Source organism: Sciurus carolinensis, chromosome 10 (genome assembly GCF_902686445.1).
Source record: "Sciurus carolinensis chromosome 10, mSciCar1.2, whole genome shotgun sequence".
In the NCBI taxonomy this organism is placed as follows: domain Eukaryota; kingdom Metazoa; phylum Chordata; class Mammalia; order Rodentia; family Sciuridae; genus Sciurus; species Sciurus carolinensis.
Genome location: NC_062222.1, coordinates 69,358,802 through 69,385,356, shown reverse-complemented (window position 1 = coordinate 69,385,356; position 26,555 = coordinate 69,358,802). Strand labels below are relative to the sequence as shown.

General features: G+C 40.1%; 1 protein-coding gene across 3 annotated transcripts in view; it reads left to right on the top strand.

The window, feature by feature from the left end:
• The window catches only part of Aff1 (ALF transcription elongation factor 1), a 181,764-nt gene that overhangs the window by 31,372 nt on the left and 123,837 nt on the right, over positions 1–26,555 (top strand). The window contains exon 1 of one of the 3 annotated variants that reach the window (XM_047566159.1): positions 24,954–25,412. The exons of the other annotated variants lie outside the window; for them this stretch is intronic. Coding sequence (XP_047422115.1) covers positions 25,393–25,412 — 20 coding nt within the window. The 5' untranslated portion in view covers positions 24,954–25,392. Of the gene's footprint in view, positions 1–24,953; positions 25,413–26,555 lie in introns of those variants that run through there. 3 annotated transcript variants of the gene reach the window in all.

Here is a 26,555-nt window from a genome sequence, read left to right as displayed (position 1 = left end):
ACTGATTTCTCTGTATGATCATCTTTTCTTTCTTATTTGTTAATTTTTTTTTTCATGCTTCATAGATATAGTTAAAGGTAGATGATGCTGTGGTGTATTTATGCATGCACATGGTGTAATTTTGTTATATTTAGTCTACATTCCCCCTTTCTTGTTCCTCCTCCCTCTCTCTCAATCTCCTTTGACTACTCCACTCATCTTCCTCATATGTACCAGCATCTTTCAAAGTGGCTTTACCCATCCAATGGGTGGTTCCCACATCTGGATTTCTAAACCAGAACTGCTTCAGAGTACTATCATCTCCCTCTGCCTCTTCTCTACCCACCTAAATGTAAGTCATTGTCTCCCTGTCTTAATTTCTTTCCTCTTCCTTTTCTTTTCCTGAGTAGGAGAAACTTAATTATACTCGGAGGTTTCCGGGGCTTTCATTTTGCTCCTCTCCCTAAAGAAACTCCCAGGGCTCCCTACAGACTACCATTTAGAATTTGAGGGGCTAGGGAGATAGCTCAGTTGGTAGAGTGCCTGCCTTGCAAGCACAAGGCCCTGGGTTCAATCCCTGGTACCACCAAAAAAAAAAAAAAAAAAAATTATAGAATTTGATCCCCTTTGTGTGGCATTCAAACCCTTCATTCCCTGGGTCTCATTCTGTTTCTCAAGACTTATCATCTTCCATCACTGCTGTCCTTCCACCAACCCTGGTGCCAAGCTTTATAGAAGGTCTCACATTCCAGATGCCGACTTTTGTTTTTCAAGTTCCATACTTTGGCATATGCCACTCCTCCCATCCCTGCTTCATCTGTAAGTGCTAGCAGGGAAGTACATGGCTTTACAGGAAAAAAATAGGAGGGGTACCTGGATGCAGAAGTGGGGATAATCAGGAAAGACTTCTGGTGGAAGAGGTGATTAGGCAGAAAATTGATAGACACTTAGGAGTTGAAGAAATTGCATGGTAGAATGGGGGAAATACTTTCAAATGAAAACTTGGGTAAAAAGGAAACAAACAAGACCCTACCAAATAACAGGCAGCTTTGGAGGAAATGAATGATGTTTGATGTAGAATGGGAAAAGAGAATAGCACATTGGGAAATGATTTGGTGAGCCACACTTAGAAATACAACTTTATATTTAGAAGCATGGAAAGCCATCAGAGAATTTTAAGTGGGTTAGGGGTTTGATATGATTTTAAAAGGTCATTTGACAAGTGGAAGGTGGTATTTAGTGGGACATAAGTGGAAGCAGAGCACCCTGCAAGGGAATTAATTAAGTAGTCTGTGGAAGAGATGCAGAAGACCAATGGGTTCTGCAAAATTTCAAAATAATGGAAGATAATTTGTTGGTACATTTGATGTAAAAAAACAAAGGGTCAAGAACAATTTCTAATCATTTGACTTTGTCACTGGGAGATGCTGTGTCATCAAGATAGGGAAGTCTGAGGTAGTTTGTGGTTTGATCCTTTTTTTGGGGGGTGGGGGGATATTGGGGATGGAACCCCGTGCCTCCTGCATATTAAGGCAAGTACTCTACCACTGAGCTTAGAATCCCAGTCTGAGATACCTTTTCGGGTAATCTAAGTTTGAAATGCCTATGAAAATCCTTTCAGGTAGAGATGCCAAGTGGGAAATCTGTTATCCAAGTCTGGAGTTCATTGGGGAAGATCTGGGATATCCATTTATTCAGTAGAAAATGAATCTATTGTGCATGAGATATCCCCAGGGGAATGAGAAGATAAGAATGCCCAGAAAGAATAAACTAAGTAGCAATTTGGTGTCAACTAAGTAGCAAGAAAGCTCAAGAGGTTGAGAAGGCACTGCCAAAGAAATAGGAAGTACTTGGGGGTAGAAAGCGGGAGGGAAAGTGAATGAATCCTGTCCTGGAGCAAAGGAATAGAGTGAAAGAAAGAGAGGTTTAGAGCATTAAATGCTGTTGAACTCCTGGTTCACTCCCCTCTTCAGTTAAAATCTCCCTTCTCCCTGCTTCCCAAAGATACGGCTTTTTAATTATGGCATATATTTTCCTAAATTGCTTTTTTGTGTTTTATTTCCTCATAAGATTCTGTGATAGGACTGGTGATGAAGAGCTCTCATCTGTGTTTCTAAGCATTGATATCTTACCTGGATATAGTGGATACTCAATAAAATAATAAAAAAATACATAAAGATAGAATTGGCCTCTGCCATCAAGAAAAAACTATCTTAACATTCCTTTATAGCCCTTCATAGAATTATCTGCACTCACAATGTCAAAAGTATGGCATTTTTGACTGTGCCTGGTTCTTATGATGGGCAGAGACCTCAGGAAAAAACTGTGGTGACCTTTCATAGGGGCTTACACTAAGGGAATATGGGAAATGGCACCTCTTGTAAAAATAACCTGGCCAGTGGGTGGTAGGTGAACTGAAGGAAAAGATTTATGAGCAACATCCTGTTCTGGAATCACTGCTAGGGACAGAGGAGGGGGAGAAATGGCTATATAAATCATGAAGGCAGCTCCGGAAATAAAGTCTGCCATAGAAGGGCAGTGGGGGGTGCTCTGTGGATATCTTTTGCATAACACATGGGTGAAGAAGGACCAATAGGTACTACTCTTTTAAAGTCCATGTGGGGTTGGTGCTGGGTTGGGATCATCCCAGAGGGAAAAAGTTGCAGAAGAAGAATGAGAGATGGCACAGTGGACCCAGAGTCACCTTTAGTTTTAGAGTAACTTGCTACGAATTGTGAAGACAAAAGAAGGGTGGGTGGGAGAGAGCCAACTGGTAAGGAGTGGAAGATTGTCCCAGGTACAGTGTGGGACCCTCCTCATGTAGAGCCTCCTTGTTACTTTCATAATCTGCACCAGTTTTTACTCAGTGCAGGATGTTTAGATAAAATCCTAATACCTTATCCAGAGGCTGCACTGGTTTGAAAAAAAATTTTTTTTTTCCTTTTCAAATGAACCAAAAAATCAGTCCATCAATAGGGGATTGAATTCTACATTAGGATGTACTATAAAATAGGAAAATAAATAGATTTGAAAAAGGATTTGATTGTTATATGAATCTCTAAGGTGACGTGATATAGTGTACACATTACAGAATAGAATCAATGATATCCTATTTTATGGGTAGGAAGATAATTTCATTTGTCTAGATAAATGTGTACAAAACCAGTCTGGGAATAGAACTATTCAGGTTTCTTAATAATATGAATTTTATTTATAGACTTAAAAGTAATATTTGTATATTTTTAGTGATATGCATAGATAAGTTTTGATTAAGTTACGATTACAGTGAGACACTTACTAAAATGTTATTTGATCCTGGGTTCCATCTCTATCAATGCAAACACACAGAGATACACAGAAAGGTTTTATTTGAATAAGTGAAGAAATAAACATTCATTCTGCTACTTCATTAACAAAATTAAAATGTTTCTCATTCACTGTGTGGTAGCTTTCCGTCACTGTTGACGAAATGCCTGAGATCATTGACTTAATAAGGAAACAGTTGCATTTGGGCTCATGATTGTAGACATTTCAGTCCATGCTTACTTGGTCCTGTTGCTTAGGGCCTGTGGCAGCACAGTACATCATGGTGTGGTAGAGGAGGCTGCTCACCTCATGGCTGATGGGAAGCAAAAGGAGAGGGAGCAAAAAGAGGGGGCTGGTGTCCCGATATCCCCTTCAAGGGCACAAACCCAGTGACTTAACTTCCTTTCACTAGGACTCTTCTCTTAGAGGTTCCACCCACTCCCAAAAGCACCAAAGACTGCGGACCAAGTTTTTAATATATAGGTCTTTGGAGACCAGATCATACCTGAACTGATAGCGTTTGCCTATTCAGTCAATAAATTTGTGAGTGTGTTGTACAGCAGGCATTGTTCTATGCAGCAAGGTATTGCAGCAAACAAGACAAAAGGGCTGACTTTCCCAGAGTTTATGTCCTGGTATACAGATAGGTAACTGTGTCATTCTGGGATTACAAAGCAGGGTCAAGGGGGATAAAGAGTGTCAGGCACATGAGGGAGGGAATGCTATTTATATCACTCTTTGGGAAAAGCACCTCTAATAAGGTAATCTTCAAGCAGAGACCTGAGGGAGTGAGCCAGGCAGATGACTGGCACTGGGGTAGGAGAGAACATTGCAGGCAAAGGGAACACATATAAAGCCCCCGAGGTGATATGTGCTTGGTGTGTGTGAAAAACAGCAAGGTCGCCTGTGAGGCCAGAGCAGAGTGAAGAGGGTCAGAGTGGTTGGGATAAAGTCTGGTATTTGCAGGAGGCCAATTGGAGAGGGCTTGTAGGTCACTGAAAATTTGTTTGGAGGGTTTCCAGAGGGTTTCCTTTTTGTTTTTTTTTCCCCCCTAGGGTGCTGGGGATTGAACCTAGGGCCACATGCATACTAGGCAAATGCTCTTCCACTGAGCAACATCCTAACCCTTAAATGTCCTTTTAAGAGGATAACTTGGGATATTTTGCAGTTTGTATTGTGGTGGACCTGGGGAATACAGTTTTGGGGGGAACTATCTCTGCGGTGGATGGGAATTATCCTTCCCTCTCATTTCATAAGTAGAGAAAGTCAAATGTTTGGTGCAGAAACAAAAAATATCACTGAGCAAGGACCAGGTTCTGAGCTTTACTGGGGACCACTTCAGCAATCTTATTCAGAAAAAGGAATCTAATTTTAGAACTTTTTGTAGCATGCCACTTTAATGCGTTATTTTTAATATTTAGGTTAATGATCAATTATTGTAAATATTGCCCATGATGGTATGTAGAACACCAGGAGTTCTGGCTTCAGTCCTATTCTTGCACAAAGATGATGCTTCTAAAATCTATGATATTTTCTAGAATTCTGGGTCAGAGTATGAGTTAGTGTCACTTTTTCCATGACAGGGTGAGAATGCACCCACACTTTCAGTTCCTGGGTTGCCAGCAGGTATTAATTAAGGAGCAGTTAGCTTATCTTGGAACCAGCTGTTCCCTGGTTGTGCACTCATGTTAAGTGTACAGTTTTCTGTTATAAGGCTGGTAAGTTAAAAAAAAAAATTCACCTCATCAGAAGCTTATCAATGGTTTTCTGTGTACAGAGCACTCTGCTATATTTTTTGACAGCTGTAAGGTGAATAGCAATACTATGTCTTTAAGGAGTTTACAATTTGTTGGGCACAACAGGAAAAAACACTAATGTTGTCATGGAGTTGCAAGATGAAAGTGCAAAGGAGGTAGAGATGAATTTTGATTGCCGAGTACAGGAAAGACTTCATGACTAGGGCAGCATTTGAACTGGGTATTAAAATTTGGAGGGTTGGGGATAGAGCTCAGTTGGTGGAGTGCTTGCCTTGCAAGCACAAGGCCCTTGGTTCAATCCCCAGCACCGAAAATAAATAAATAAATAAATAAATAAATAAATAAATTAGTAGTGAAATTTGGAGAGGCGCAAAAAAGGCATTTCATGACTGTTGGAGAGCTAATTTGGTGACATAGAAGGAGATGGGTCTATTACATTTTCTTCTATTAAAAGAATGGTTGATTACAGCTGAGATCAAAATTTGGATGCAATAGGAGGGGATGGAAAAGTGCCTGTGAGCACTTCATCTAAGCCTGAACTGTCTACTGTGGTCTTCACCAGGCCACACATGCCTGTTGAGCAATTGAAATGTGGCTGGGCAGAACTGAGATGTCCTGTCAGGGTATAATGCACACAGATTTCAAAAAATGAGTCTGGAGGAAACATGCAAAGAAGTCATCTGCAACTTTAATTACAAGTTAGAATGAAGACACTTTTGCAATAGATTGATTTTATTATTTATTTATTTATTTATTTGATTCATTGTACACAAATGGGGTACAACTGTTGTTTCTCTGGTTGTACATGAAGTAGAGTCGTACCATTTGTGTAATCATACATGTACATAGGGTAATGATGTCTCATTCTGTTATTAATAGATTCATTTAAAATAAAACATTATTAAAATTGATTGCACTGGCTTCTTTCCCTTTTTAATGTGGCTGCTTGCAAATTTAAAATGACATTAATAGCCCCTATTATGTTTCTGTTGGTAACCTAATTTAGGTTAGGGCTAGTAGCCCTAGAAGAGGAATTGAAAGCAGAGTGAATAGAAAAAGTGGAAAAAAGGAAAGGAATAGGAAAAACTGTGTAGGAGATTCTCTGGGACTTACACAAGGTGCTGTGGGAGGGGAACCTCCCAGGCTCCTGACTTGGTGTTGCAATCAGCTTGAAGAGGTGCTGCTTCATGGAGGCACTGAAAGGTGAAGGATAATAATGATTTCATGGGGTACTTGTTCATCACAGGCTGTACTGTAGGAGCTGAACATGGCAGCAAACCGTGGTGTGGATTAATGCTGGCAAAATCTGGAGGTGGGGAAACCAGTTAGGTTGGGTCCCATCACACCTGGTTGCTGCAACTCTTGGAGAGGGTAGCAGGAGAATGTGGCTTCTGGGTGCACAATAGATATAATTTACAGAATTGCTTTAAAGTTTATGCTGAAATTTACTTTAGTATTCCCACTTCTGCCTCAGTCAGTCTCTAATTTTTCCCCCTTAAATTACTGCATCATTTATAGTAAGGAAGAAAAATGTGCAAATTATGGTGTGGTCAAAAGTTTTAATGTATTACATTGAGATTGGTATAACACCTTATCTTTTGCCTTATTATTCCTGGAAGCAGATTGATTTGGTAAAGAGAAAGGAAGTATCTGAATAACAAATTGCTAAGCTTTATTTCCTAGAATCAGGATGGCAGCTAGCCAGGTATGGTGGCACATGCCTGTAATCTCAGCTATTCAGGAGGCTAAGGCAGGAGGATGGAAAGTTCCAGGCCAGTTGGGCAACTTATCGAGACAGTGTCTCAAAATTAAAAAAATAAAAATAAAAAAAAGACTGAAGGGTATAGCTTAGGGTATGTATAGTGCTTGCATGAAATATGTGAAGCTCCAAGTTTGATTCCCCAGCACAGAAAACAACAACAAGAAAGAAGGTTTTATAAGGAGGACTCTCCTTTTTGAGAATTAATGCTTTTATTGATACATTCATTGAACAAATTCTCTTGAACAACTGTGTTAGGTGATGTGTTCAAATCTGAGTCTTGAAGATAATAAAATGGGATCCCTGTTCTACTTATCCAGGGAGAGAGGGAAACAATGTGATAAATGCTCTCACAGAGGAGAAAGTGAAGGTTATGGGATCACAGAAGGCAGTGAAGTATCATGCATAAGATTTTTCTGGTGAGAATCACATTTTGGTCACACAAGTTAAATTCTGAGAACTTTCGTGGCTAGCTAAATCAGAGGTTGTCATACGGAAAACAAGCTGTCGGGTTTTGGTGTAGGATGTTCTGTCTTTCTTTCTGGCCTCTGATTCTAGGCCTTCTTTCCTTCTGAGTCTACTGACCATACTGCCTGGACTTTTGTAACAGGCTGTGGTTGTCTGCATCTCCAGTTAACTGTGTTCTCTTCCAACTCTCTGTGTCAGCCCGAATGATTGGTACAAAACCAAACCTGCTTAAAAAACTCACATCAGGGCTGGGGATATAGCTGGATTGGTAGAGTGTTTGCCTCGCAAGCACAAGGCCCTGGGTGCAAATCCCCAGCACCACAAAACAAAAACAACAAAAACAAAAAACTCTCACATTTTTGCTGCCTAAAGAAAAATACTGCAAGATTGCAACCCAATGTATACTCACCTCTTTAGAGTTTTCTCTTCTCTCTTGTGCACACTTCATTTTTTGTTATTTTCTCCCAAAGTCCATGCTGCTTTTCAACACTACTCTGTTTTCTTGGGGAAATTTGTTGTTGTTGTTGTTGTTGTTGTTTTTTTTTTAGTGCTAGGGCTTGAACCAAGGCTCTCCTGCTATCCCAAGCCTGTTTATTAATAGTTTTTCTGTGTACTAGGATTAGGTGTTGGAAATGCAATGGCAAATAAAATAGGTACTTATACTTTCTGCTCAGCGAAGTACATGGTCTAGTGGGAGAGGTGGAAATCACAATTTAAAAATTGACCTATGAATGCTAAGAGTATATAGTTTTGTGGTAAGATACTTGCCTTGCATGTGTGAAGCACTGGATTCAGTCCCTAAAACCTCCAGGATCAGGATAGGCCTCTGCAAAGTGGTAGCATTATTTAAAAGACATTTAAACTAGTACTTAGAGTTAAGTGTAAGAGTGGCTGGCTATCATTGGGGAAGTATGAGACCTAGGAGAAGAAATGTAAATGAGGAGTTGTGTAGTGTGATATATTCAGTGCTGGAAAGGTGTAACAAAGAAGGGACAGTCAATGACAAAAATATGTTTTTGTTGCTCCCCCACCCTGCCCTGTATCGGGGATTAAAACCTAGGGGTGCTCTGCCACTGAGCAACACCCCCAGATCCCCAGCCCTTTTAATTTTTGAGTCTTTGTCTTGTTAAGTTGCCAAGGCTGGCCTGGAACTTTCAATCTTCCTGCTGCAGCCTCCTGAGTAGCTGGGATTACAGGTATGTGCCACTGGACCTGGCATGTAAATAGGGTTTTTATTTGCCATACACTGGAAGAGGTTTGGTAATGGGTGTCTGAAGTGCTTTCTGTGCTGAAGTATAGAGATTTAAAACAGTTTGGCTCCCGTTTCCAGAATTTCAAGTATTTGGTATTACTGATATTATAATGCAAGGAGCCCAGAGGTAGAAAATGAGGTGGAGAGGTGGATGCTTTAGAAGGGGCTGCAGAAACTGGACATGGTGGCACAGGCCTGTAATCCCAACCACTCAGGAAACTGAGGCAGGAGGATCACAAGTTGAAGGCCAGTCTCAGCAATTTAGCGAGACCTGTCTCATAATAAACAAGGATTAGGGATGTAGCTCAGGGATAGAACAACCCTAGGTTAAATCCCCAGTGCCACCCCACTCCTCCCTCCGGTATCAGAGCTGGAATATATATTTTGGTCTCTCATTTGTATAGCCATGTCTGATAACTAGGACATGGTTTTTGTTTTGTTTTGTTTTTAAATCTCTGTGCCTCATCTAGAGCACACAAATGATGATAGTAACTGGTCTTGTCAGATTATTGTAAGGATTAAATAGGTGAATTCTTATAAAATGCTTGCAACAGCATCTGGCACACAGCAGGTGCCCAGTAAATGCAGGTGATGATGGTGCCTGTGGGCTTTGTATTGCTGTTGGCAATGAGCTTTGACCTGTTTCAGACCCATGAAGGCTTATTTGCAGATATAACTTGATCATGCTTCTGTTGTTCAAATACAGTTTTAAAGGGAGTCTGAGTGTGTATGGAGGGTGGAAGGAGCTGGAATTTCATTTCTCCAAATTCTCTGACCTCACCTTTTCCCCCTCACATCCTGTTTAATTACTTGTTCCTTCACCTGTGTTCCCACAGCGTTTTATCTCCACTGTGGCATTTTCCCATTGTGTTTTATACTTTGTGCTTCTTGTCCTGGGCTGAGTCCCCTCGGGGTGTTAAGGACTATGCATTAGTCACCTTTACATCTCAGTGCCAAGAATAGTGCTTAGCACTGGCACACACAGGGCACCCCATAAATGTTTGTTGAATCTGTGTGAAAGATTTACCAGGGAGTTGCCCTAACTTATAATTCAGGAGAAAGGTCCTCCCATGGAAAAGCCTGGGCTTGTTGCTATGGGAGGTTGTTTTCATTCTTTCATACACCAAGTATTTATTGAGTACCTATGGCACATGGTGCTGTGGCAGATACCAAAGTGAGTCAGATGCATGCTCTTCCCTGGGTTCTGTTGACTCTGATAGTCTTAATTATGGGTTTAAGGGAAACCATAAATGGTTACTGATAGATTTAATGAGAAAGAAGCTATGAAGTGGTTCAGTTGTATTGGGATTTTTGTTTAGATATATAATTACTCGATCAAAGAATCTCAGAATTATTTTTTTAATAATGTCTTTTTGGTGGTAACTTATTTTTCATTATTACATTTCATTTTTTTTTTTTTTTTATCACCACAAAAGCTGTCTAGTAAATCACTTAGTGCTAAGTTTCATAGTAAGCTGCCTTGTTTTTTGGATTTTAATCCTGAGGAGAAATGATTCCACCTGTGTGAGGTAGGGATCTATCCTTGTCCTTAGCCAACATACTTTCATGGGCTCTTGTTACTTTTTCTTGTATTTACTTCATAATCAGTGGTAGGTATTACATTTCATTAGAGGTGCCTACTTACAAGTTTTTATTACAGCTCTGAAAGCTTTTGGTTAATCTGCCTCTGCTTTTCTCACCACAATTCTCTGGCACTGGTATGCCTGTTAACCTACATTCCCCATGCACTTACTTTCTTTCTTTCTTTCTTTCTTTCTTTCTTTCTTTCTTTCTTTCTTTTTTTCTTTCTTTCTTTCTTTTTCTTTCTTTCTTTTTTCTTTCTTTCTTTTTTAAATAGGAAAGGGAGACATGTTTTGTTGTGACCATTTATAATTCTGCTCAAATCAGTTCTCAAATCCAGAAAATTTCCTCTTTTGGTCAAATGAAGTGCTTCCCATTGAATTTGCCTCAGGTTCTCTCAACTCCAGTGGTCTTCAAACCCCTAAGACCACAGAACACTCAGTCCCTGGCAGACCCATTCCTTTGCCCCTGTGTTTGTTAGCACACAGGGGCAAGTACGGTTGCATCAAAAGCCCTCAGTAAATATGCATTGATTAGCTGGGCGCAGTGCACTCTTGTAATTCCAGAGACTTGGGAGGCCGAGGAGGGAGGATTCTAAGTTAGAGACCAGCCAGGGCAATTTAGCAAAACCTTGTCTCAAAAAATTAAAAGGCCCAGGCGTGGTGGCGAATACTTATAATCCCAGCTGCTCTGAAGGCTGAGGCAGGAGGATCTTGAGTTCAAAGCCAGCCTCAGCGAAAACAAGGCACTAAGCAACTCAGGGAGACCCTGTCTCTAAATAAAATACAAATTAGGGCTGGGGATGAGGCTCAGTGGTCAAGTGCCCCTGAGTTCAATCCCCAGCGCCCCCCCAAAATAAGATAAAAATAAAAATAAAAAGGGCCAGAGATATAGCTCAGAGGTAAAGCACCCTTGGGTTTGATCCGCATACTGAGAAAAAAAAAAGAGGACTATACATTTAGTCTTTATTCTGTTTGCTGGCACACAACTCCTAAAGAAACCTAAGAGATATAGCAACCCTTTTATTCGAGAATACTGACTATACCAATTAAATTTGAGAACTGGACATTTGATGATATTAATTAATATTAAAACAATAAGTAATAATAGTTGATATTAAATTAATTTTAAGACATTTTGGATGGGATCAGAACTGTGGTTATGTTACTTTAAAAAGTGTTCATCTTAAAGTCTGTTTAAAACTGGAAAACCCTAGTCCTTGAATTTCTTACTCGTAAAATGAGGAAGAGGATTAAATGTTACTTTCTCTGATCTGCACTGCTGTTATGTAATAGCCACTCCCTCTTGTTTTCCTTCTCAGAATCTTACATTATTACAATGTGCAAGCAGTGGTGTTGCTTGTGGCTAGGGCTTTAATTCACCTACAGATACAAGAGCTCAGACTAGAAGACCCAGCAGACCCTAGTAAGCCTCACTCTTTTCCTGGCTGTTTGCTACTCCTGAGCAGGAGTGTATGTGTGTATTGGGGGATTGGCAGGGGGAGGGTGTGGGGGAGAACGATGTGTGAACCCAAAACCTCACAAGTGATAGGTAAGTGTTCTACCACTGAACTGCCTCCCCAGCCAATTCTTTATTTTGAAAGACAGGGTCTTGTTAAATTGCCCAGACTGGCCTCAAGTTCACAATGCCCCTGCCTCAGCTTCCTGAGTGTCTGGGATTATAGGCTTAGGCCTCTGCACCTTGCTTGGGCTAAGTCTTACTACAACAACCTCTTGAGTCAGGCTTCAGCCAGGGCATTGACAACCAAGAATTTATAGATGAGAATGAGTCAGACTTGGGGAGAACCAGCTTCTGTATTTGAAGCCCGAATTCTTCAATAGACGATAGCAGATTAATACCCATGTGGAAGCCAGAGGCAATAACCACTGGAGAGCAGTAGTGATTTAGTCCCTCCTTAAGGATGCATAACTTGTAGAGAAGCGATCAAGACCCTGCCCTGGAGTATATCCAAAAAATGCCAGGTAGCTGGTTTACACAAAAGAAAAGTGAGAAAATTCAAGTCCACAAGATTTATCTCTAGAGAACTGCACATGACAGAAACACTTGAACTACTACTACTACTTCTTTTTTTTTTTTTTTTTTTTGGTACCAAGGGATTGAACTCATGAGCACATAACCACTGAGCCACATTCCCAGCCTTTTATATTTTATTTACAGACAGGATCTTGCTGAGTTGCTTAGGGCCTCACTATATCACTGAACCCATGATCTTCCTGCCTCAGCCTCTTAAGCCCTGGGATTACAGATGTGCACCACCTCTTATAGTGATGGAAAGGAGAGGGAACGAAGTGTCTTACCAGTAGTGTCTTGAGTAACATGCTATAGTTGGTGGCAAACTTCATCTAAAGAAAGTGAAGCTTGGGCTTGGTGCAGTGGCCCATGCCTATAATCCCAATAACTAGGGAGGGTGAGACAGGAGGATCATAAGTTTGAGACCAGCCTCAGTAATTTAGCGAGGTTCTAAGCAACTTAGTAAGGCTCTGTCTCAAAATTTAAAAGGGAAATAAACAGAAACCAAAACAAAACAAGCCTCAAAAACAACAAGAATAACAACAACAACAAAAAAAAAAACCCTGGGGGCTTAAGTCTTGAATATAGACAGTTTAGCTGTCTAAAACAGTGTATTTCCCAGGAACTTAAATTCTGATAATAAATGTATGAGTGTTAGAAAAACTGTAGGGTTGGGTTGACTCTGGTGAGGTGGCACACACCTATAATCCAGCTGGGGAGGCTGAGGCAAGAGGTTTGTGAGTTCAAATCCAGCCTCAGCAACTTAGCAAGACCCTATCTCTAAATAAAATATAAAAAAGGACAGGGGATGTGGCTCAGTGGTTAAGTGCCCCTGGGTTGAATCTCTGGTATTAAAAAAAGAAAAAGAAAAACCATAGGGTTGAAAAATGGTTTTTTCTTTGCTGTTTTATCTTGACTTCTCAATGATGCTGCTTTACTTATTTGAGATTGTTGGAAATAGGTATCTTCCATATGCAGCCCCTTGCAAGTGTACATTTGTTTAAGAGAGAGAAAGGGAAACATCTTTTAGTTGAAATTGTTTTGGCCTAGCTTAGTGCAACTGAAATCATATATGATGAATAAATATATATATGTATATATATACATACCTATATATATATTCATAAAATGATTGTTCTAAATGATACCATCACCAGAAAATGTGTTACTCCTATCCCTAATGTTCAAATCTCTGCAAACTTTCTTTTTCTAAAGGAAGGGGTAGACTTCCCTGAACTTTTTTTTTTTTTAATTGTCAGTGGATCTTTATTTTACTAATATGTGGTGCTGAGAATTGAACCCAGTGCCTTGCACATACTAGCAAGCACTCTACCACTGACCTATGACCCCAGCCCTGAACTATGTCTTTAATGTAACTTGCTAATCACCATGAAAGACTTCAGTGTTCATAGTTCCTGAAATGTCTAGTAAAGAAAACAGGACTGGGCTTCCATGTTTACTTCAAATAATAGCTTTACATTCTTTTCTTTGGTTATTGGAATATGACAGATGTTCTAGTCCAAGTATTGAGTCCCCCCCCCACCCCCAAATCCCAAACACTCCTAGGGGAAACCAAATTAACCAATCACGATAATACCTCACTCTTTGTCTTTTGCAAAAGCCATCTATTTAGCTGAGCTCAAAAGGAATGTCCTTTTGGGAGTGCTGTGGTGAAACATAGCCAGATACCAAAGGGCTGTAAAAGATTGTGGGGTTCTGTGCCTGCTTCCTCAAGGGCATAACAATAGCTTCTCAAGAAAGGCTGCATAGCAGAGTGATTATGGTTATGGACCCTGAAGCCAGTATGCCAGGGGCATATCTCAGTCCCACCACACACCAGCTGCATGACTTTGAGAAAATTTCCCTTCTTCTTGGGCCTCATTTTCCTTATCTATATACAGCAAGGATGGTCATACTGTACTTGGTTTAAAGGATTGGGGTGGGAATTAATTCAATATGGGTGAAGGACTTAGAACTAGCCCAGGTAAGCTGGGTGTGGTTGTGCGCACTTATAATTCCAGCAACTTGGGAGGCTGAGGCAAAAGGATCTCAAGTTTGAGGCCAGGCTCAGGAACTTAGGCCCTAAGCAATTTAGCGAAAGCTTATCTCAAAATTAAAAACAAACAAACAAGCAAACAAACAAAAAACCCCAAAAGAACAGCTGGAGATGTAGCTCAGTAGTTAAATGCCTCTGGGTTTATTCTCCAGTATGCACCTGCCATACCCCCCAAATAAAAGAACAGGGCCAGGTATATGATGAGTGCTCAGCAAATTCATATCACTTTCAAAATTATTCCCAACACCTTGCTTGCCATTGAGCTGGAGCTTTGATATCAAAGATGATTACTAAGTATCCCAAAGTACACCTGCTGAGGGAACATTATCATGGGAAAAAGGCATCTTCATGTTAACTTTTAGAGTATAGGGCCCATTAAGTTGTTAAACAAAGAGGAAAGAGGCTTGTAAGGGTACTAACAAATCTCAGCTGGGAAGAGTTCCCAACTGTGAGTTCCCACCTTGGCCAAGTTTTAATTGGATTAGCAGGGGGAGTCCCCTCCTTTCTGAGAACATAGGCTACCTTGGTAACCTCAGAAACTCTATTGCTAAAAATTTCTGTTTTTTCTTTTCTTCCTTCCTTCCTAACTCACCTAGGGTCTCATGCATACTGAGCTACATCTTCAGCCTTGTAATTTTCTTCTATGAATCCTTGAGCTATTATGCTTAAAAATAATAACTAGCTCAATAACTTACAGATCCTCAACATGAAAATATTTAATTGGGTATTAATCAGTTTTTTTTTTCCCCCAGTTCTGTGAATTGAACCCAGGGGTGCTCTACCAGTGAGCTACATCTCCCACCCCTTTTTATTGTTTGAGACAGGGTCTCACTGAATTACCAAGGCTGACCTCAAACTTGCAATCCTCTTGCCTTGGCCTTCCAAGTCTCTGGGATTACTGGTCTGGGCCACCATATCCAGCTCTGCTGTTTGTTCTTTAGATGTACTATATTTTCAAGATATTTAGGATTTTGAAAATGGAGTAGGTATTTCTCTGAGTTAGTAAGTGCTTAGAAGACAATTAAAAAAAAAAAAAAAAACTCTCCTGTAGGTTTGCACAGGGCTTTAGATATAATAGGTACTTAATAACTATTGATTTGATTTGGTTTTAATCTTATTTTGCATATGATTTAAGTAAGAGGCAGAGTCCATGACAAAAAATTCTCAAATAAAACTTCCCTAAGTTTTTGGGAGAGCCTCAGTCTTCAGATGGAACTTAAAATTCTTACCGCAAATTAGGTTTTGAATTGTTTGGATTCAAACATTTGCTAGGAATAAAAACAGCACATTTAGGACAGGCTGGGACTCATAGAACATGCCAGTTGTTGATGTAGCCACTCTTATGTGGAGGAGGCCAGATCTTATTGTAATTTTTATGCTGCAATTTACTGATCATTGTGGCTTGTACAAATATGTAATTTTTTCCCCCCTCAAAAGGAAAAAACATCCTTTTAGAGACTGGGAAATATCTCCTATTTTCCAATTCTTAAATCCTTTCTTCTTTTTATAAGGTATTCAGGAAAATATACATAAATGGGGATAGTTTGAAGGGAAATAAAAGCCACCAACTATCATAGATAACTGCACTCAATTTTTGTTTAGGGATTAATGTGTTTTTAGATTAATATTGGATATAATGCCTGTTAACTTACCTTCAAGTGTATAAAATTCTTTTTGTTTTTCGGGGGATACCATGGATTGAACTCAGGGGCACTCGACCACTGAGCCACATCTCCAACCCTATTTTGTATTTTATTTAGAGACAGGGTCTCACTGAGCTGCTTAGCACTTCACTTTTGCTGAGCCTGGCTTTGAACTCGGGATTATCCTGCCTCAGCCTCCAGAGCCACTGGGATTATTGTAGGTGTGCGCCACCATGCCCTGCTAAGTGTGTGAAATTCTTAAGTGTTGTGCATTCTGTAATACTGTGCCTCTCAGACTTTATTGGGTATATGAATCACCTAGGAATTTTGTTAAAAATGAAGGTAGTTTGAGTTGGAACCCAGGACTCTGCATTTGCCACATCACCCAGTGTTCAGAGAGTAGCTGCTCCTTGCAGTGCTTCTGTTGAGTAGCAGTCTCCAAAGTAGAAGTTCTCAAACCTGGAAGCACATGAAATCTACCTGAGGACGTTTGAACAATACTGATGCATTTCTTAGGAGTCATTGACCTGGGGTCTGGCCTGATATAGCAGGAATTTGTAAATTTCCTTAGGTGATTCTCCTGTGTAACCAAGACTGAACCCACTGCTTAGTCTAAGGGATCTGAATTGTTCTCACTAGTTCATACCTGAGGGGAAGTAACTGTTTACAAAGTGATATTGTCTCTGTGTTTTAAGTTATTATTGTTTTCTATTATTTTTCCTATCTCCTCCTTTGGACCCCAGGTTTTGTAAGAGATCTTCTATTAAACAAACTATTTCTATACAATTTGCCACTACACCCAGCTTAAAGAAACTAAATTTGAACACGTACTGTTTTCTTCTTTTTAAATTAATCTGCCAACTGGACTTCCTGATCAGTGTGTACTAACTGATGTTAGCACTGTGAATTGGCATAATATCCGGAACGACCCAAAGCAGAGTCCTTCACACATGTTCAGAAGGCAAATATGTGGTTTCCATTGGACTTTCTGAAATGCTGAAAGGGTTTCAGGGATCTTCACTTGTTTCCTACGTGGACCCCCAGGTCAGAGTCCATTGAGTTCATTATGAGAGAAGCCCTCAAATTGTGCCTATTTTGGGGCATATTTCACCCTCAAACTCTTTTTTACCCCCTCAAGTGTGAGGAAATCTCATCAGCAGTAACTGTAGCAGAGTCCTCTGCAGCTCTGTGTCGGTGATCATTATCTTTTGGCTGCCTTTGCACCCAAGTGAGCAAGCTTTCCTTTTAATCTAATCCAGTTTCTTGACTTGACATGCACAAGGGTGAGGAGCTTGTGGTTGGTAAAGAGGAAAGGTTATGCTAGTTGGGAAGGCTTCTGAGAAGCTCTGTATTTGTTGGGGTTTGGATAATGGTAGTGGGATCTCCTGCACTGGAGAGAAGGGAAAGGGCAGTCCAGTGAAAAGACAGTGCTTTCTGCAAAGCTTCTGACCATCTAAAAGAAGCATGGGCTGGAAGGCATTCCTCTTAGTGGGGAGGCCAGGACAAGTTGGTGGATGAGGAGGTTACTAAAGGTGATCAAGGTGGAGATCAAGGTTGTTGGGTACTGTGTAAGAGATTTGTGTTCTGTTTTTCCCCCCCTTACTCTGGAGGCTGCAGAGACTGTTTTTGTTTTTGTGATTCTATACCCTGGTTGGTAGTAGTGCTGGAGACTGGAAGAAAGGATTGGAAAGGAAAATAATTCTCATTAAGCGATTGAAGCATGGATGACCTATGAAGAATCTGAACTAAGTGAATGATAGAGGGGTCTAGTAAGATTGGGACACACTATATATATATATTTTTTTTAATTTCAAAAAGGAATTGAGAGAGAAATGTCAGCTGTGAAGTGATAAAATATTGATTCTAAATAGCATTTTATAAAAATATACACTTTTAACCTTAGAGCAGTGGTTTCTAAACTTGATTTATTTTGAGGTGGGTAGATTCTCGTAAAGTTACCCAGGCTGGCTTTGAATTTGTATCCTCCTGCCTCAGTCTTCTGTATAGCTGGGATTAAGGCCCACATCATCATGCCCAGCTATATCTAAACTGTCGTGTACAACAGAATCACTTGAAGAGTTTAATGAAACTCAATTGTTCGTACAGAATTTCTATTCTGTAGGTTCTGTTGGGGACTGCCTGAAGTTTTGCAAAAGAAAGGAGCAACAGACAAACAAAAAATTAGAAGAGACAACTGGAAGACAAATATCAGACTGATAGGACTTAAACCCAACCATATCAAATCATTAAAATAAATGACTGAACATTCCAACTATAAAGCAGAGAGCATCACTTCTGCCCAACATAACAATCAGCTTGTAATAGATATATTTTAAATATAAAAACCCTGCATAGTATAAGGGAAAGGATAGAAAAAAAGATAATCTAACAGTAAGTATAAGAAAGCTGAGCTGACAGTTATATTAATATCAGGAAGGAAGAAGTAGGACCTATAGAACCAGGACTCTAGGGAAGATAGTATTAGCTTTGTAGAGGACAGAACTTTCTAGTGCTCATTGTTGGCCAGCTGTGGAAGGGGCTGGGCTGCCTTGTAATTACAACAGATGTCCCTGGAGATATGCAAACAAACTCCTCTGGTAGAGAAAGCATTCTTGCATGGAGAAGTGGATTAGGTGACCCCTGTCTCCTTCCTGGAGCTTAAGATTTGAGTATAGTTGTTTTGTTTTTATAGTAATTGTGGTTTTTAATTTTTATTATTTGTTTAGAACTACAGAACAGAAATATGTTCATTCTACAATATTTAGAAAATTTAAAAATTGCCCAGAAGAAAATAAGTCTAGATTCTTTCATCCAGAGATATCTACTGCTAGCATTTTGCTATTGAGTTCCACTTTAAAAAAAAACAAAACAAAACATGTAGCTCAATTTTGATGAAGCAGAATCCTTACGCTGTATTGAGCTTGCATTGTAACACAGGAGGGTGAAAGTATGTTCATGGGGGTGGGTGGTGAGATGAAGGCATTAGAGATCAGGTGTTTAAATACAGAAAATCAGAGGAATATCCAAAGTGAGAATCTCCCCTCTCCTATCCCTGTACTTTCCCTATCCCAGGAAAGCTCTGGGGTTTTGGTGCAATTACATGTTGAGAATAAGCCAGGAAAGGGAGCGACTGATCTTTAGTTAGGATGATTGATGACTGGCGGATCAGTAAGGGGCCTAGGGAGAAGAAACAGGTTGGATTTGGGGCCAGTTGGAGTCACACTTGAAGAGTCACTGATGATGTTGTACAAGATAGCATTTAGATGGAGAGGAGACAAATGAGAATCTCTGAAGTTTGATCTTTGATCCTGGACATGTAAACGAAAAGAACTGAAAGGTAAGATGAGTTGGCCACAAAATTAGAAAAAAGTCCACAGAAAACTTTTCAAGGAAGGGAGCCACTGGCATCAAGGAGGGAAGTAGACTTCTCTTGATCTGATATAAATAAATGATTGAGTAAGTAAGAAAATGGAAAGAGCAAAAAATATATGTACATATTTTTACAGAAAAATTCCAAATAGGTATCTGTGCGCAACTACAGAGGTGGAACATAATTCACTCCTCCCTTGCAGGGAAAAACACAAACTAACCAGTAGAGAGGGACTTTCTACAGAATATCCAGCCAGAACTCTTCAAAAGTGTCCAGGTCATAACAAACAAGGAGACTGAGGAACTCTCAGAGACATAATGCAGAGTGAGATATCCTGTGTTAGATCATGGGACAGAAGGAGAATGCTGGTGGAAACACTGGTAAAATCAAAATAAACTCTAGAGTTTAATTCATAGTAATTTACAATGTTGATTTCCCAGTTTTGACCAATGACAAATAGTAGTGAAAGATATAAACAATGGGAAAATTGCCTAATGGGTTATATAGGAGTCTTTTGCAACTTTTTTTGAAATCTAAAATTATTGTAAACATTTTTAAGAGTTTGTTTTAAATAGCTGCATTTGGACAGGCGTGGTGGCATGTGACCTGCAAATCAGCTACTTGGAAGGCTGAGGTCTGAGTATCTTGAGTTTGAGGCCGGCTGTGGCAACTCAGTGAGACTCTGTAAACAGACAAACAAACAAAAAGGGTCAGGGACATGCTGGGTTCAGACCCCAGTACCACTAAATAAATAGCTGTGTGAGTGCATATGTGTTGGTGAGGGAATGGGGAACCTGTGTTCTTTTGTAGGCTGTGAGTCAGTCATTGGCATGGATGGGCAGGTAACATTGGGGAGGGTGAACAGGAATATTTTATTAATGCACAAACAGAAGGAGATATAGAAAGGGAAAGACTAGAAGTAGTCACTCAGTGAAGAAAGGGGTGAAGTTGGGCAGTAGTCTACATATTTTTTGCTTGCAGTCTTCCTTAAAAATGTTGATTCCAAGATTCCAAGACCTCATTCTCAAATTAGTTAAATCAGGTATACTCTGTCAGACAGTCTGACTTCTGATGGCTCTATCTCATTTTCTGATTCTAATCTATAGCTAGTGTGTAAGGCCTGGTGACCTTGTGACAGGTTTGTTACCTGGATATGTTTAATGAGGACCCACCCATTAATACTTCTTAATTTGAGCTCAGAGATTCTCCCTGTCTACAGGGAACTGTTCTTCTGGGGCCTTGAAGGTGTTTAAACCTGGAACAACGCATCAAGTAAGTCTGACTTAAGATGGATTAGAGGACTGCTTTTGCAAACAGGGAAAGGCAAGGGGAAAGTGAGAGTCTGAATGCTGTGGGTAAGGAGAGCATTTGGAAATTAAGGACCTGGAAATAGAGTTACTTAAAACCCTCTTTGCCTTCATGCCTCCTGAGACTCTCCAGGTTGAAGTTTGAACCAGTTACATAACCAAGGTGGAAGACCTGAGAGATGTGGAGTAAAACTTTGGAATAGTGCCTGGGAACAAGGAACTTTCTGAGGAAAGGTGGGGGGGGACTTTGTGTGGAGGCCACAGCTGAAGGGAGAGCCAGTTAATTTCTAGCTGTGCTTATTAGCACTTTTCCCTGCTGTCTCTGTCCTGTAGGGAATAAGCAACCCCCCTCTCCCGCCCCCATTCCTTTTCCTGAGTCTGCTATGTTTGAGATCTTCCACTGGCAACCTGGAGCACTTCTTTTAGCAAAGTGATTTTAGCAGTGTCTTCATGAAACGACATTCCATTGAAATGGCAGTTCTTGGATCTGACTTGCATAACTTATAGATGAAAAATCCTATAAGTAGAACCCTTGAATGATCATTGTGTAGAACTACATACACTGAGGTATTTTAAAAGTTCTGAATAAAGCAACTTGTTTATATCTTTTAGAAATTTAAATTAGTACATTAGAAAGATTGTCTTTTACCTTGTAAATTCAAAACAGGAAATATATTTTGCAATGTTTCAAATATGCACCTATATTAAATCTATCTGTATATTTTGCCAAATGAACAATAAGCACTTGAGTGATTATTCTGTTTTCACAATTATTTCATAATTGAATGCTTTTTAAAAATTATATTTAAGATGTATTACATATATCATATATTGTTGACATTCCCAGCATGCAGATGTTATTTATAAATCTCATTAATTTTAATTGCTAATACAAAGGTACTTTTACCTTTCAAGAACCTATTTCAGATAGTAAAATGATCTGTCCCACTTATATTATAGATTTTGCTCTATTTGTAAAACAGTGCACCTTACTTTTTTGGATTTAGTGCTCTTGATCTCTGTAGGATTAATGAATTCAGGAAATGTAGAACTGATTGGCATATGCTCACTGCTCAGGAAAACCTGTTCTTTTATTGTATAGATGATTCCTGTTGTCATGCAACATCTTTTCATTACTTCTGTGAAAAATTTTCACCATCATGGGCAATTACTAAGACAGCTCTAAGTTTTTAAATGGTCAGTGAATATTGTTGGGTGATCTTACCCATTATTTGCAATGTGAACTGGGTCTGTTAGCTGGACCAGAGCCTAGGCATTCTGACCTGAAGTCCACAGAGCCTCAAATGTTCCTTAAGTGGGCTCCAGGGCAATCGTGAACCACATCAAAGTATTGTAGTGTGGGCCTGTATTCTCATATTTCATCAAAGAATTCTGTGCCCCAGAAGGTTAAGAATTTCTTTTTGTTCCATTTCGTTGCTGAACAAGACTGGGTTGCATACAATGATGTTTTCAAAACACTTGGAAATCATAATGCTCATGTTTGTATTGCAGTAGTTCCTCAATCACATATAGTATTTACTTGGAGAACAATTTCTCCTGTACCTCCCTCTAGTATTTATAGATGTATTATAAATCTAGTGTAATCCTACATCTGTTTCAAATTACCCTAATTAAAATTATAAACCAGTTTGAGGGCCCAGGGAATCTCAGATGTAATTATAATCTGATATTGAGTCTGTATTTCTTTTTTGGTAAATATTGGTTGTTGTTGTTTTTTTTTCATTTCCTCATATTTAAATGGTATCAAAACAATTAGCAGTTCACAGAGAAAATATTTAATTTTTTAATTAATTAGTTTATTTATAGTGCTGGAAGAAGAACCAGAGTCTGGAACATGTGCGGCAAGCAAGGGTTGTATTACTGAGCTACACCCTCAGCCCCTGAAAAGTATAATTTAATATTAGCAATGGACATTTGTAGCCTCCTGTGGCAAATAGAAATTCTGAATAAGTGATATTTAAAAAAATGACTTTTATGTCTGATATAATTTTGTTTACAGCATAAATGATCTTATAGTTCCTTATATAATATGCATATAATCTATACACATCCTCTAGTATACTTTGAATCATCTCTAGATTACTTAGGATACCTAATACCATGTAAATGCTATGTAAACAATTGTATTGTGTTACTTAGGAAATAATGACAACAAAAAAAGTTTTGTACTTGTTCAATACAGATGCAGTCCCCTGGCCCACAAATATTTTCAAACTGAGATTGGTTGAATTCATAGATAATGGAGGACTTACTGAATAACATCTTCATTAAATTATGTTTTAAAATCCCTTTACATGTTAATGTTACATTTTTCCCAAAATGAAAAAAAAATTAGTGAGAAGATTGGCATTCTTACATTTATGTAAATCTCTTTATTGTCTGGTAACAGGTTTGATGTAAGACAGCTTAATTCTTGTATCTGCTTCTCCATACATTCTGCAGTGTTGTTTCCAAGTCTACAACAATAATTTAGCTGCACACAGAAGTTACTTTGATACCTTCTTTAATATTATAACTATACCAAATTGTACATGTGGTTATTTCTTAAAGGTTAGTTACATTGCAAGATCTGAAATGAGCAAGTTCACCTTTTTTCCTTTTTTCTTTGATACATTAAAAATCATTGATCTGTCTTGCACTTTTAGTGGATCTTTTACCTATGCATGATTTTTGTACCATCCTATGTTGGTGATTGGAAACTATTGGTTACTAAGTTATACAGATCTTCTAAAATCACACTTATCACTATCACCAAGATCTTGTCAGGAAAATCGTTAAGTATTAGGAAGTTGTTAAATTTAGAGTGGCAGATGTAAAGTTTTCAAAAATGTTTGAAAGTTCGACTTTTATGATTGGCAATGAATATTGCCAGTTGATTTTCTTGAAGAAATGGGCTCACTTTGTTCATTTTCAAGAAAACGTTTGCCAAATCCAAGTCAGAATAACCACAGCTTGTGAATTGTTCTTTCAAGTAAAAATGATAGTCCAAGAAAAAACAGCTAGTTCAGTTTGCCACTTAGTAGTTACATGAAGGCTTTTCTTCTAGACAGCCATTTTACCTCAGTGTGCAGCAGAGTGCTTGATGTGTGCTTTCTGTTTTGTTGCAAAGAACATCAAAAAGACCCATGCTCAAGGGCCAAGATTTATGAAAGCCATAACTCTAACTGCTTGCTTCTTTAAGGACTTTCATAAAGGAAACTTTTCTATTTTTTTTTTTTTTAACTACTAACGTGTGGTGAACAGTGACTATGAGTTTCGTTTGCTCCCACTGCCTTGATTAGTCGCCAAAGTTCCTGTAGTTTCCCCACAATTGCTTTTGCATGATCCGTACTAATGTGAGCACAGTGAAAAGACAAATATTGTCTTTGTGTCATTCTAAAAATAGTTCTGACCTCGGAGAAGGTTTTGGGGACTCCCAGGAATCCTCTAAGCATACTTTGAGATGCACTGGGCCACCCTCCCCATCATCGTAGTTTTGGTGCCAGGCGTTAACATGGCTGTACCCACGACTTCTTACTAACACAGTGTGGACTACCTTTTTGTGAGACGGACAACATTTTAACGATTGTAGGTCAAATGGGGAGTCCACAGAGTAGGAATTCATTCAGCATTCATCTAAGCGTTTCTAGCACCTACAGTGTGCTCGTGCCTAAGTGATGCTGAAGCACCACCTCCTTTCATCTCTGCCCCTTGGAAGGTTATCCGCCCCCCTTATCTTTAGGTACGGCTTTAATACTTCTCCTGCTCCTCTGAGGAGGACACGGTTTCATTTGTACTTTGAGCGCCTACTTTAGCGTGAGTTTCCATCCAGTTTTTTGTCAGTTCCTTAATCACTTAAGGACCCAAATGAGTTACTGTTTTCTTTGTAATATGCATGTTGGCCACAAAAGGGAAGATGTTTTGTAAATATTTGTCTCAACGTAATGAAATCAAAACTGAAAGCAAAGTAAAACAAATGTGCATTAGTCGTTCGTTTTCTGATTGCAAGCTCTAGAATGATCAAAAGTAGCGAACGTGGTTTACTGCTGCGGTTGTTCCATGCGGTCTGCGGCCTCTTGGGCCGCAATATTCAACAATATTCAAATTGTAGCTGGAGTTCTGAGCCGCGAGTACTTAGTGTTCCGGCTTGTACGTCGTTAAAACCTGGCCAGCGAGCGCTAGTGAGGAGGCAGGGTCGGTGGCGGAGAGCTGGGCTGCGTCGGCGCTCGCGCTCCGCGCCCCCGCCCGGCCGGGCCCAGCCTAGCACGGCCCGGCCCGACCCAGCCCGGCCCGACCCGGCCCGGGCCGGCCTGGCTGCGCGGCGCGGCGCCTCGCCTCGCCTTGCCTTGCCTAGCTTCCAGCTCGGGCCGGCAGAGCGCCCTGCCCATTTAAGGAGGCGGGCCGTACCACCAGAACTTTCTTGAAGGGGGTATTCCGGCGAACTCGGACAACTTTGAGGGAGCAAAAAGGCAATTCCTTTTTCCTTTAAACTCTGGCCCGATTCGTGCGGCTGCTCTTTGGGAGCCGTGCGCTGGCGGGCTTTCCGCGTGGGCCCGTTTGCTTCCCTGCCCAAGAAATCGCTCCAGGCTCTCGCTCGCTCCGAATCCGGACGCGACGTTCCCCGGGCTCAGCTAAAGTGTAGTTCTCCTGCAGAGGCCCCAGTGCCCGGATGTCCATCAGGATTAGAGCGAACCAATACGCTCCCAGCCCGAGGCTACGCTGAGGGCGCCCGGGGCTCCGGAGCAGGTAGTCCCTTAACATCGGGGCTTCGCGCTGGGGAATCATCCCCGCACGGCCCCGGCAAATGGTGAACGCGGCGCTGGCAGCAGGTCCCGAGGGTTGAAGGCTCTGATGGACAGAAGACATTGGGCTCTGTAAGCTGAATGATGGCAGCCCACTCAAGGTAAGGCAGGCACCGAGAGAAACTTTTTAAATACGCTAGTAGCTAGGGGAAATGAAGGTTGCGGGGGGGAGGGATGGGGTGCTGGGAAGGAGACCGGCAGGAAGCAGCTTTGTCATTGCTTTCTCATCACTCTTGATGCTGTGGCTCATAACTGAACGTCAGATAAAAACCAGTTTGGAGAACATACTAGACAGTTTCTGCACAGTGGAGAGGGTGACTAGGTTAAAGTTAAGATTGAAGTTAAAGATCCCACGTCTTCTAAAAATAACTGTTATTTTTTGGGAAATTAAGTTGATTTCACTAGCCTGTCTTTGCCCAAATTTTCGTTATGTTCTTTGTGCACCCACCCTTTGGTTCTTCTGATAGCTTGCTGGTGTCTTAAGAGGAATTTTAGAGATACAATTAATGTAAATCATATTTTGCCTAGGAGAGGATGGGCGAGAAATTGCCTGGTGATTGAAAATTTTACTGCTAGAACGTACGATTCTACATAAAACGGCACAGCTTGCGTGAATCTGCTGAGTAGGCAAAGACCGGGAATTCACCGGGGTTGGTGAAGGGGAGAGAGGATAATGAACTGCAGTTGCTGTCAGAGGAGCACTATTGTAAGAACCTCAAGCCCTGTCTTTCCATGGTTGGTTACTGGTTTTGTAACGAGCGTTTAAAAAGAGTGATGACAAGGCATTAGTGATTAGTATAAGATTCAGACTGTTGTGTGTGATCTGTGTGACTTCATTTTAGTTGTGACAGCAGTCGGTGTAAGGGAAACTGAAGAGTTATATATACATTCTTTCAAACTTTTACTAGAAAGCACCGTGGCCTCACATATTTAAAATAATAGGAAATCTCTTCAAGCTATTATTTGTCAAAAGATAGTGATTTGGGATGTTTTAGAAGGCTAAACAAATTTAGGTCTTAAGTCTCAGATCATAGAAATAGGTGTTTGAACTTCTAAAAATTTCAATATTTAAATATTGAAATTTGGATATAACCTAATTTTTTTTTTTTTCTGAGAAACAACTTTTTAGGAAGGAATGAACATGTCTAACTAGAGGACCTCTTGTGTGCCACCTGCTTTTTATGTTTAATCCTCTGAACTCAGTGGTTTATCTTCAGCCTCCATTTTATTGATTGTTCTAAGAA